Source organism: Miscanthus floridulus, chromosome 12, assembly GCF_019320115.1.
Source record: "Miscanthus floridulus cultivar M001 chromosome 12, ASM1932011v1, whole genome shotgun sequence".
Lineage (NCBI taxonomy): Eukaryota > Viridiplantae > Streptophyta > Magnoliopsida > Poales > Poaceae > Miscanthus > Miscanthus floridulus.
In genome coordinates this window covers 52,241,733-52,254,054 of record NC_089591.1, presented here as the reverse complement: position 1 = coordinate 52,254,054, position 12,322 = coordinate 52,241,733, and the positions used below count along the sequence as shown (strand labels likewise).

At 56.9% G+C, this 12,322-nt stretch overlaps 1 protein-coding gene across 1 annotated transcript; it reads left to right on the top strand.

Moving 5' to 3' along the window:
• The first annotated feature begins 425 nt into the window (after positions 1 to 425).
• LOC136495876 (uncharacterized) lies at positions 426 to 1,842 on the top strand. Its single transcript, XM_066491677.1, has 3 exons — positions 426 to 812; positions 1,600 to 1,714; positions 1,793 to 1,842. Exons 1-3 carry the CDS (start codon positions 426 to 428, stop codon positions 1,840 to 1,842), a joined length of 552 nt encoding a protein of 183 aa, XP_066347774.1.
• Positions 1,843 to 12,322: the final 10,480 nt, after the last annotated feature.

Sequence of the window (12,322 nt, the reverse complement as noted above, 5' to 3'; positions counted from 1 at the left end):
CGACCGGCGCCAATGGATACGGATGCGATGCCACTGCCGCCGCCTCCGCCGTTGCGGAGGAGGTTTGCTGTGGCGAAGCTGGGGCTGCCCCGTTCAAAGTAAGTGTGTTTTTGGCGGGGTTATGGTGTCTTCCATTCGCTTTTTTGGTCTCGTGCTGACCCTGTAGGTTGATTTTCTTTAGTCGAAAGCGGCCTGTGGACGACCTCCCCTTGGCGCCCCTTAAAGCGCTTAAGGCGAGCCCCGGCTCCTCTGCCCACTAGGTGGCGGAGGCACAAGCCGCCATCCAGCGCGGCGCGGCGTCGATGAGGGTCGACCCATAGGAACCGGCTGCCTAGGGAAGGGTTGCCGAGGCGGCCCCTACACAGTCGGATGGGGCCATCGTGCCCTTTGTTGCCGAGGCTCCTGGGGCCTCTAGGGCTAAGGCGATGGGGGCCCCGGTGCCCATGACCGCCGAGACCGCAGTGTCCGCGGCCGGCGCTTCTGCGTCTGCCGAGGCCATAACGACGGAGGCCGGAGCCCCTGAGAGCGCCGAGGCCGTGATTGTAGAGGCCAGAGCCCCCGAGGTCACCACGGCCGTCGTGACGGTAGCGAGGCCATCTGTGCAGGAGGCGGAGATGTCAGCGGCGGAGGCCTCGGCCGTGCCCTTGGCTCAGGGCCCGCTGTTGTTGCGGGAGAGTGCCCGGGAGACGGAGGTCTATCTGATCTCCTCCGATGATACTTCCCGGGCACGGGAGGTGGTCGGCGCCGAGGAGGCCGATGTCGTGGAGCAGCCGGCGCCGCTCTTAGACGAGGGAAGCTCGGCCCTCGTGCGGGTGCGACCCGAGCCCCACGGGTGGGATCACCCGCGGGTACTATGGCAGAGCCGGGACAACCTTGAGGGGGAGCCTCTATTCGCCCTTGAGGACACGGCCGAGGGCAGGCGCTGGAGTACCTTCGAGCAGTACTGCAAGCTAGCGGAGCGGTCGCTACGGACGGTGCTGTCCATGGTGGCCGACGAACTGCCCGAAGTCGCCCAGGTTCGTGTTTTCCCTTTCTCGCGCAACATTGTTCTTTCCTTGGTTTTGTTGCAATCGACGACCTTTGCTCTGCTTCCTCAGGAGCTCAAGACCTGGTCCCTTGGGAAGTCGGTCTTCCTTCGGCGGGAGAGGGGAATCTGGGACTAGCTTCAGAGGCAGAGGGGCCTTCTTGCCGATGCTAACGAGCTTCTGTCGGCCCGAAGCGCGGAGGTGGAAGACCTCCGCCTTCGCTGTGCCGATGCGAAGGTCGAGGCGGCCACCGCCCAGACGCAGCTCGCCCCCTTGGCGGCGCGGATCAAGGAGCTGGAGGAGGAGCTTACCCGCGCCGTCAGCGATCGGGATGCCTTCAGATCCCGGGCTAAAGAAGCAACGGCCTCGAGCAAGGCTCTCACCAGGCAGCTGGGGGCAGAGGAGAGTGCGCACCGATTGACCAAAGGCGCTCTAAACGAGGCCCTTGCTGTGGTTGAGGCCTCGTGAATCGAGGCTGTGGTTTTGAGGGGGACGGTCGAGGGTGAGTTTGAGTCCCCTTGTTTTGTTTTCTTTCCCTTATGCTTGCTCCCTAACTTCCTTGTATGACGCAGAGCTGGGGAGTGAAGCTTCCAGGGTGGCCGAGGCCTCTCGAGTCGAGGCCCAGCGGTTGAAGGAGAAAGCCGAGGCCTGTCAGGCCAAGACCCGACGTAGGGAGCTGAAGGCCAAGGGTGAGCTCCGTGGGCTTCCGTCCCTAACTTAGGTTGTTTTTTCTCTGGCTTGACCTCATTCCGTTTTCCATGGTGCAGAGTCAGAGGCGGAGATCATTCGGGCTGCCAAGGCTTCCAGCGCGGTGTAGGCGGTGCTCGAGACCGAGATTGGGGAGCACGAGGCGCTAAAGTGTGCTGCCCTTTCCACCTGCGAGGCCCTAGAAGTCGAGGGGGTTCAGTCGGGCAGCTCCCTTGGGAGCTGCTTGATTGCGTTGAGCAGCCAGATGAGCGATCGGCTCCGAGGGGCGCTGCACACGGGTGTCAAGCGGGCGATGGCCGTCTTCTCCTCTCACTACCTTGGCGTCGACCTCCCGGCCATCAGTGATAGCTATGTTCTGCCTGATGATGACGAGGAGGCCCACGCGGTGGTCGCGAAGCTGCTGGAGGAGGCGGAAGGCCCTGGCACGGCGCTGGCGATGCTCTTTGAAGAGGAGGTGGTTCCTCCCCTACCATCTGCTGGCGCTGGAGACCCTGAGCCTTGATCTGGGCCCCGGGGGCTATGTAAAGATAGAATAGGGGTTATTTTTGTACCACAACATTTGTGGCCGTCGAGGCCTTTATTTCTGACATATTTGTGTTTCTTAGTTGTTTTTCTCATGTTTCCGAGCCTTTGCCCTCTGCTGCTCCTGATCAGATTTCGTTTTGCAAAACACCCCTTTGGGGCCTAAGCCGTCCCTTGAGCGAGAGGTATTGAGGGAGTGCCGTAGCCCTGGGGCGTAGGCCGTCTCGCGACTCAACTGGCCTCTTGCTTAGGAAACAGACCTTGGTCCAAGGAGTCTCTACAAATGATTCGTCAGAGCCTGCTAGAGACTTGGCGTAGGAATTTTTTTGAAAAGCAACTAAAAAATAGTGCGTGGGACCTAGGGGAAGTCCCCCATCTAGCCCCCGAGGGAGGCTTGGTTCTGTCGAGGCAGAGCCGAGTCTCCCTTATTGTGTTTATTGTACTGCCAAGACCTACGGTGGGCTTGAGGGGTTTCTCAAAAAATAAAGACCAACTAAAGAACACTTTTTAATTGCATTTCGAGAAACGACATATACAATGCTTGGAAATTTAGGGATAAAAGCGACGTAGCTGTTCTATGTTCCAAGCGTTGGTGAAGATTTCGCCCTTCTCATTGGCCAGCTTGTAGGTCCCGGGCTTCAGGACTTGGGCGATGATGTATGGTCCTTCCCATGGCGGGGTCAGCTTGTGGTGACCCTTGTTGCTCTGTGCTAGCCTCAGCACCAGGTCGCCTACCTTCAGGTCTTGGCCTCGTACGCGTCGGGCCTGATAGCGCCGTAGGCTCTGCTGATACTTGGCCGAGTGTAGTAGCGCGACGTCTCGGGCTTCCTCCAGCTGATCGAGGGTGTCCTCTCGGGTTGTGCGGTTGCTTTGTTTGTTATAGGCTTGCAGCCTCGGGGAACCATATTCCAGGTCGGTGGGGAGGATGGCCTTGGCCCCATAGACTAGGAAGAAAGGCGTGAACCCCGTGGCTCGGCTCGGAGTGTTCCTCAGGCTCCAGATGACCGATGGGAGCTCGGCGAGCCATTTCTTGCCAAACTTTTTCAACCGGTTGTGAATTCTTGGCTTGAGGCCTTGTAGGATCATGCCGTTGGCATGCTCTACTTGGCCATTGGTCCTTGGGTGTCCTACGGCCGACCAGGCCACACGGATGTGGTGGTCGTCGCAAAACGTCAGGAACTTTTTGCCAGTGAACTGCGTCCCGTTGTCGGTGATGATGGTGTTGGGGATCCCAAACCGGTGGATAATGTCAGTGAAGAACAGCACTACCTGCTCGGATTTGATTCGATTGATCGGACGGGCCTCGATCCATTTGGAGAACTTGTCGATTGATACCAGTAGGTGGGTGTAGCCCCCGGGGGCCTTTTGCAGAGGCCCGACCATGTCGAGCCCCCACACGGCGAACGGCCATGTGATGGGGATGGTTTGCAAGGCCAGGGCCGGGAGATGTGTATGCCGAGCATAGTACTGGCATCCTTCGCAGGAGCGTACTAGCTTGGTAGCGTCGGCGACCGCCGTCGGCCAGTAGAACCCTTGGCGGAAAGCGTTCCCTATGAGCGTTCGAGGCGCCGCATGGTGCCCGTAGGCGCCTGCGTGTAAGTCCCAAAGCAGGGCTTGGCCCGCCTCGGAACTGATGCATCGTTGAAGGACACCTGAGGGACTTCACCTGTATAATTCGCCATTATAGAGGGCGTAGGTCTTGGCTCGGCGCGCAAGCCGTCGTGCTTTAGTTTGGTCGTCGAGAAGCTCCCCCCGATCAAGCCAATCGAGGAACGAGACTCGCCAATCCGCGTCCTGATCAGTCTGCAGAGGCTTGGTGCTAACTTCCATGACCTCAGGCTCGGTCGAGGGTGTCTCGACAGCAGAGGGGCGTCGGGCTTTGCCATGGGTTCCCCAGGTAGGCCCTCCTCTGCTGTCGAGGTGCAGCCGATGGAAGGTTTGTGGAGGTCTCTGGCGAAGACATTTGGGGGGACCAGGGCCCGTGTCAAGGCCATCTTTGCCAGCTCGTTGGCGGCCTCGTTGTACTTTCGCGCGACGTGATTTAGTTCGAGACTGTCGAACTTGTCTTCTAGGCGTCGCACCATCTTGCAGTAAGCCTCCATTTTAGGGTCGAGGCAGTTTGATTCCTTCATCACTTGGTCTATGACGAGCCGCGAGTCGCCTCAGATGTCGAGGCACCGTGCTCCAAGCTCGATGGCGACCTGTAAGCCATTGATGAGGCCCTCGTATTCAGCCACGTTGTTGGAGGCAGCGAAGTGGAGCCGCACCATGTAGCGCATGTGTACTCCGAGGGGCGAAATGAAGAGCAGACCCGCGCCTACCCCGGTCTTCATCAGGGATCCGTCGAAGTACAGGGTCCAGCACTCCGTCTGAATCTGAGCAGGTGGCAGTTGAGTATCTGTCCATTCAGCCACGAAATCGGCCAAGACCTGAGACTTGATCACTTTTCGAGGCGCAAAGGTCAAGGTTTCCCCCATAAGCTCGACAGCCCACTTGGCTATCCTGCCCGAGGCCTCCCGGTTATGAACTATCTCGCCCAGGGGGAAGGATGATACCACAGTCACTGGGTGTGACTCGAAGTAGTGGCACAGTTTGCGCCGGGCCAGGACCACGGCGTAGACTAGCTTCTGAATGTGGGGGTAGCGCGCTTTGGTCTCGGAGAGCACCTCGCTGATGAAATAGACAGGTCGCTGGGTAGGCAGAGTATGCCCTTCTTCCTGCCTCTCTACTACTACGACGACGCTGGCCACTTGGGTTGTTGCGGCGACGTAGAGTAAGTGGGCCTCGTCCATGGCCGGGGGTATCAGAACGGGAGGATTGGTGAGCAGCCTTTTGAGTCTGTCGAGGGCTTCCTTGGCCTCGGGGTTCCAAGAAAAACGCTCAGACTTTCTCAAGAGTCGGTACAGAGGCAAACCTTTCTCGCCGAGGCGCGAGATGAAGCGGCTCAGGGCCACGAGGCATCCCATGACCCTCTGCACTCCCTTGAGGTCTCTGATTGGTCCCATGCTGGTTATAGCTGAGACCTTCTCTGGGTTGGCCTCAATGCCGTGTTCTGAGACTATGAATCCTAAGAGCATGCCTCGGGGGACCCCGAACACACACTTCTCGGGGTTGAGCTTGATGCCCTTCTCTCTAAGGCATTTGAAGGTTACCCTCAAGTCATTCACGAGATTCTCAGCCTTTCTGGTTTTGACCACGATGTCATCTATGTAGGCCTCGACGGTCTGCCCGATGTTGTCACCGAAGACCTAGGTCATGCACCGCTGGTACGTGGCTCCTGCATTTCTGAGGCCAAAGGGCATCGTCACGTAGCAGTACATGCCAAATGGTTTGATGAAAGAAGTCACGAGCTGGTCGGACTCTTTCATCTTGATCTGATGGTAACCAGAGTACGCATCGAGGAAAGATAGGGTCTCGCACCCTGCGGTGGAATCAACGATTTGATCGATTCGAGGTAATGGGAAGGGGACCTTTGGACAGGCTTTGTTCAGACTGGTGTAGTCTACACACATTCTTCATTTCCCATTTTTCTTCTTGACCAAAATGGGGTTAGCCAACCACTCTGGGTGGGATACTTCCTTGATGAACCCGGCCGCCAAGAGTTTCTGTACCTCCTCTCCTATGGCCCTGCACTTTTCTTCATCGAAGCGGCGCAGGCGTTGCCTCACCGGTCTAGATCCAGCCCGGATGTCCAGGGCGTGCTCGGCGACTTCCCTTGGTATGCTCGGCATGTCCGAGGGACTCCATGCGACTATGTCGGCGTTCGCACGGAGAAAGTCGACGAGCACGGCTTCCTATTTGATGTCGAGGGTGGCGCTGATCCTTAGCGCCCGGTCATCGGGGCAGGCGGGGTCGACCGGGATGAGTTTGATGGTTTCAGCGGGCTCGAACGCCCCTACGCGACGCTTGGAGTCAGGCACCTCGCCACTAAGTTGGTCGAGGTGGGCGATGAGGGTCTCAGCCTCTGCAAGGGCCTCAGCGTACTCGATGCACTCGACGTCGCAGTCGTACGCATGTTCGTACGTGGACTTGATTATGATGACACCATTAGGGCCTGGCATCTTGAGCTTGAGATAGGTATAGTTGGGCACTGCCATGAACTTGGCGTAGCACGGTCGCCCCAGAATGGCGTGGTAGGCTCCCCCAAACCCGACTACCTTGAAGGTGAGGACTTCCTTGCGATAGTTGGAAGGGGTGCCGAAGCAGACAGGAAGGTCGATGCACCCGAGGGGTTGCGTGCGCTTCCCTAGCACGATGCCGTGGAAGGGTGCGACGTCGCCTCGTAGTTTCGACCGGTCGATCTCCAAGAGCTCCATGGTGTTGGCGTAGAGGATGTTGAGGCCGCTGCCTCCGTCCATCAACACCTTGGAGAGTCGGGTGTTGCCGATGATCGGGTCGACGACCAGTGGGTATTGCCTGGGGTTCGGAATACGATCGGGGTGGTCGCCTCGATCGAAGGTGATCGCCTCTCGAGACCAGTCGAGGTACTAGGGGGTGGCCACCTTGACCGAGAAGACTTCTCGGCGTTCCCTCTTGCGCTGCCGTGCCGTAAGGCATGCCGAGGGCCCACCGAAGATCATGAAAGCATTGCGTACCTCGGGGAACCCGTCGTCCTTGTCTTCGTCCCGACCGCCGATGCCCTTCTGCTTGGCATCGTCGTCGGGGAGCCCGAGCCTGGCGTAGTAGCACCGTAGCATGGTGCAATCCTCGAGAGCGTGCCTGACCGGGCCCTGATGGTAAGGGCAGGGTTTCTTGAGCATGTCGTCGAAGGGCCTAGGGCCTTTGGGGCCTCGGGGATTCTTGCGCTCTGTGGTCGCGACCAGATCAGCTTCCAGTACCTCCTGCCTCCCTAGGCGCCCCTTTTTCTTTTTCTTAGGGAGGTGGGAGGCTGAGGCCTCGGGGGCCTCTTCCCTCCGCTTACCCTTGGTGTCGGCGTCGGGGAAGATGGCTCCGACGGCCTCTTCCCCTGAGGTGAAGCTAGTGGCAATGTCGAGGAGCGCGGCAGCAGAGCGCGGGACGTTGCGACCTAACTCTCGGACCAAGTCCCGACAAGTGGTGTCGGAGAGGAAAGCCTGGATGATCTCTGAGTCGCCGACGTTGGGTAGCTCGGTGCATTATTTGGAGAAGCGCCGGATGAAGTCTCGGAGAGGCTCGTCTGGCTTCTGGCGACAGCTCTTGAGATCCCAGGAATTCCCAAGGCGCACGTATGTGCCCTGGAAGTTCCCGACGAAGATCCTAACCAAGTCGCGCCAGTCGTGGATTTGCGAGGGAGGGAGATGCTCGAGCTAGGCTTGCGCCGAGTCCGACAAGAGCGAAGGGAGATTGTGGATGATGAGCAGGTCATCATCCACGCCACCTAGCTGGTAGGCCAGGCGGTAATCGGCGAGCCAGAGCTCCGGGTTGGTCTCGCCGCTGTACTTCACGAGATTGGCCGGCTGTTGGAACCGGGCGGGGAAAGGAGCAGCGCGGATGGCCCTGCTGAAGACCCGAGGGCCTGGCGGCTCAGGGGAAGGATTGCGGTCTTCACCGCTGTTGTAGCAACTACCTCGGTGTGGGTGGTAGCCCCGAGCGGGCCCCTCGTTGTCGTGGCGTCGTCGCCTGCTGACCACCTCATGGTCTCCCTGCACCTCGCGTTGATTGCCGAGGCGGTCTAGAAGCACGAGGACCCTGTGGGCTATTGGCGCTCGGTCGGGCTCAGGATGAGCCGAGGCTTCCATGTCCTGCCGAGGCAGTGCCGTGAGAAGGTTTGAGGCGCCCCCGCGCCGTCGAGAGGCGGAACTCTCGGCCTGCTGAACCGCAGCGGTCTCTAGGAGATCGCGGAGCTCGCCGCGGACCCGCCGCCCCTCCGTGGTAGAAGGCTCGGGCATTGCGCGGACCAGCATTACCACCGCCGCGACGTTCTGGCTGGCGCGATTGAAGACTAGGGGTTGCTCGCTCCCTTCGTCGTCATGGATGCGGTGATGCACATCGCAGGCTCTTCGTCGGGCTCCCCCGCCTTCGCCGCGGCCTCGCTATTCCTGTTCGAGAGAGTCTCAAAGCTGCTGCAGAAGGAGCTGGTCTTGCTCGACCTTGGCCTGGAGCTCACGGAGCTGCTCTAGGTCTAGGTGCTGAGGTCGTGCAAGAGCGACGTTCTCATTTCGTGCGGCCGGCAGGACATTGCGTGGGGGCGTGACGGCGCCCGCCCCTGGACGAAGTGGGGAGCGGCTACCTGTTCCCTCATCCTCTTCGCCTGCCCTCGGCATCCCGAGCCCGACGTGAAAACACTCGTGAGTAGGGTCGTAAGTGCCTTCGTCGTCGGAGTCAGAGTGACCGAAGCAGTAATCGCTTACGGCCAAGAACTGGCGCAAAGTCCCAGGGTCGTGGAGCCCGGAGAAATCCACTCCGGGCCATGCCTCGTCCTCATCCGAGGAGTCGGCGTGGGTGCTTAGGTCGAGACCGAAGCGCTGGCAGCGCTCTGAGGGATCCTCACGAGCGGCAGCGTAGGTGTAGGCGTAAGAAACGGCGGCATTTCTCAACCCAAAGGGGTATGGGGATGGTGCCATCGCCGGATTCTGCTCCGCCGGGGTCAGTTCTCCAGAGAGTGGTGGAGTGGAGCTTGACGACTGGGCACCATCGCAAGCCACCGGCGTTTTCCCTTTGTCCAGGCTCAGGCTAGACAGGTCCCCAGCCAGGGACCCCGTACCAATAGCTGGTCATAGGGTATCGATGGGGAGTGGCGTGCCGCCCTGGGTTCGCGTAGCATCGGGGTGGCCTTGCTCGCGTCGTGCCTGGCGAGCGCAGCGAGAGCGGCCGCCCAGGCGCCGCCTGCGCCTGGGCTGCCGATGCGTAACTTCATTGTCGGACGGTGGGGCTCGGGGAGTGAGGAGTACCATGTCGTACTCATGCCCTAGAGACATGAACTCTAGGCTCCCAAACCAAACTACGGTGCCGAGGCGCAATGGTCGTACGGGGTCTGCCATCCGAAACCTGCTCGGATGACGAAACTGGCACGCAGAGAGCTCCTACCTGGCGCGCCAACTGTCGGTGTTTCGGACTGGGGGGTCCTCAACCGACTAGTGAATTTGTTCTGCGTGCTCCTAATTCCGGATGGTGATGCAAAGAGACATAAGGTTTATACTGGTTCAGGCAATCGGTGCTCTACGTCTAGTCTGAGAGATCGAACTTGTATTCCTTGCACCGAAGGGCTCGTAGTAGGGGGTTACAAGCTAAGGGAGAGAGGGAACTGGTCCCAGGTCTCGGCAGGGGTGTCGTGTAGACCGTCTAAGACGTTGCTCTCAAGCGGCTGGAATGTGTGCGTGTGTGTTTTTCCGTCCTCTCCTAAGTGGCCCTAGTCCTCTCCTTTTATAGTTGAAGGGAGGGCAGGGACAGTACATGTATTACTGTGCGGCATCATGTCAACAGGGGCGGCATGTCCGAACCCTGTGGCCTATTCCTGTGGCGGTATGGCCATCGGAGTAGTCCGTCCTGGGAGTAAAGGGGCGGCGTGGTCGTCACATCAGGTCCTGTGCGTCGTGGGAGCCCAGGGAGTGTCTCGGAGCAGACGTGGCGGCGAACGTGCAAGCCATGGTGGACAGATTGTGCGCGAGGCTGAGGCCTGGTCGGTGCCGAGGCTTGTACTGCGGTGGGAGGTCTCGGCAGGCACGAACCCCGAGACTGCCGAGGCCCTGGTGTACAGTGCCGAGGCCTCGAGCGGGCGGCGGGTCGTGGGCACAGTGGTAGGACACAGTGGCCGGTAACCCCCGTCATACCCTGTCCCAGGCGCTGATCGTGGGCATAGTGTTAGGACACAGTGGCCGGTAACCCCCGTCATACCCTGTCCCAGGCGCTGATCGTGGGCATAGTGTTGGGACACAGTGGCCGGTAATCCCCGCCGTGCCCTGTCCTGGTCGGTATGGCGCTGATGCGACTTCGGGTCGCGTCGGCCATTCTGTGACGTTGAGCTGTTGTCTGGCTGAGATTGCGAGAGTGGTTGAAAGTATTAATGAGACGTGACGCGCTGTCGGGAGGGTCGGCCGAGGCGGGGGGCGAGGGACCGCGGACGAGCCGGCCTCAAGCGATACGGAGAATGCTCCTTGCCGAGGCCTCGCGCGATACGGAGAACGCGGCCTCGCGCGAGACGGAGATTAGGCTCCTTGCCGAGGCCTCGCGCGGAAGGCCTCGCGCGATACGGAGAACGCGCCTCCTGCCGAGGCCTTCTGTGGAGAGCCTCGGGCGAGGCGGAGACGGCGCTCCCTGCCGAGGCCTTCCCTGGGGAGCCTTGCCAGGATGCCGAGACCTCCTTCTCGGGGCTCGAGGCGAGGAGGAGGAGGACCCAGTGGGCCTGATCGCGACGGGGAGGGGCCCACGACTTACCTTTTTGCTTTTATTATTTTTTAGATGGGACTTGGGCAACCCATTTGATGTTTTGCTTGGGGTACCCCATTCTAAGGTACCCGACACAGTGGACAAGCTGTATGTTATTCATTGCTAATTTCTTTTTTCCTTGTGGCTCGCAAGCCAAACGAGCCAGCTCGAGCTACTGACCGAGCCAAGCCGAGCTAGACTTTTAGCTCGTTAGGATAACAAGTCGAGCTGAGCCAGCTCTTTATCCTAACAAGCCAGACCGAGCCGAGCCTAGTCGTGTTGGCTCGATATCCAGGCCCTGCGTGGAACAAAAATATGAAAATTAATGACCGAAACAAAGAATTATGTGCCATACAATTTGAGAAAATCAAACGGTTAAGTTTCAAAGGTTGTATACACAATACACCCAATTCGATACATAAAAACTAGCAAGGTGATCTGTACAATCGTGCGGTTAGTATCATTCAGATGTACTCCCTCGCTCCGTTCGTTTTTTAAGTGTCGTTGTTATCGAGGAGTAAAACGTATTCTACTTTGACTAAATATATACGAGAGATTACTAATATTTATGGTGCGTAATAAGAATCATTACATTAATTATTACTTTTGTAATATATTTATTTGGAGATATAAATGTTATTAATATTTTCTATAAATCTAGTCAAACTTTGAAAAATTTGACTAACGCAAAAATATAAGTGACACTTAAATGGGATAGAGGGAGTAAGTAAGCTTGCACTTTTTCTATTTTTATCTTTAAACTCTCATATCAAACTATGCTTATTTTTAATATTATATCTTATATGAAAAAATAAATTGAAATCCACTTTGACTCTTTTTTATACAAAAAACAGAGATTTAATTAGCCAAACATAAAAAAAACTATCATTTAGTAATGGCCGTGTTGATAATAGAGAAATAGATGCAACATTGTTTCTGGTTATTTTTTATGTAATAACAGTGCTTGGTAATTTTTCAACATATAGAAGGGTGTCTTATTTTTATTTTCTTTTGTGTCATGGGTGTTAGTATTTTTTCATGTAATTTTAGTTAAAGTTTAAAGTCTCTGACTCCTCGAAATATGAGAATTGCATGTTTTTATGGACGGAGGGAGTACTAGATATGGAATTTAAATTTTGAAGCCAGGAACAATGCCAATCCAACTTGCCCTACAACTTTTTTCTGATTATTTTCTTAGTATGGATTTTATGTTCTGTTTCTGAGAGTATAGTCTTGAAAACCGTGTAAACAACGTCCACGGGAAACTCATTTCACCTCATGAATCTTGTATATTCTCTCTTCATTTAAACTATGCCATGTCAAACTTATTTGCTATGAAACTCTCGTTGAGACGGGTCTTAGGGCATTTCCCTGAAATCCAGAGTACAATGGTACCTTGAATAAAACCCATAATTTGAAAGCAACAAATGCTCCAATCCAAACAAACAAACCAAAAAGTTCAAAGAAAAAAAATCCGAACCAAACGGGACCGGCCAGAAGGAAATGCAGTTTGCAACAGGGGAAGATAAACGCCGAGCATGAGCATGCAACAGTGAATGCCCGTTTCTCTCTCCACACCCGCCCATCTCGAGTCCCAACGGATCCTTCCGTTCCGCACATCTCCCACCCTTCTCTTGGTCAAAGCGCCCCTCCTCCGCCCTCACCCTCACCCTCACCCTGCTCTCTCTCTCTCTCTCTCTCTCTCTCTCTCTCTCTGCTTCTGT

Bases quoted from the DNA above. Each gene is read 5' to 3' on its own strand.
- LOC136495876 (XM_066491677.1), top strand. From the start codon at position 426: ATGGGGGCCCCGGTGCCCATGACCGCCGAGACCGCAGTGTCCGCGGCC. The intron at 813-1,599 runs GTGCGACCCGAG...TATGACGCAGAG, and splicing joins GAAGCTCGGCCCTCGTGCGG to CTGGGGAGTGAAGCTTCCAG. The intron at 1,715-1,792 runs GTGAGCTCCGTG...TCCATGGTGCAG, and splicing joins TAGGGAGCTGAAGGCCAAGG to AGTCAGAGGCGGAGATCATT.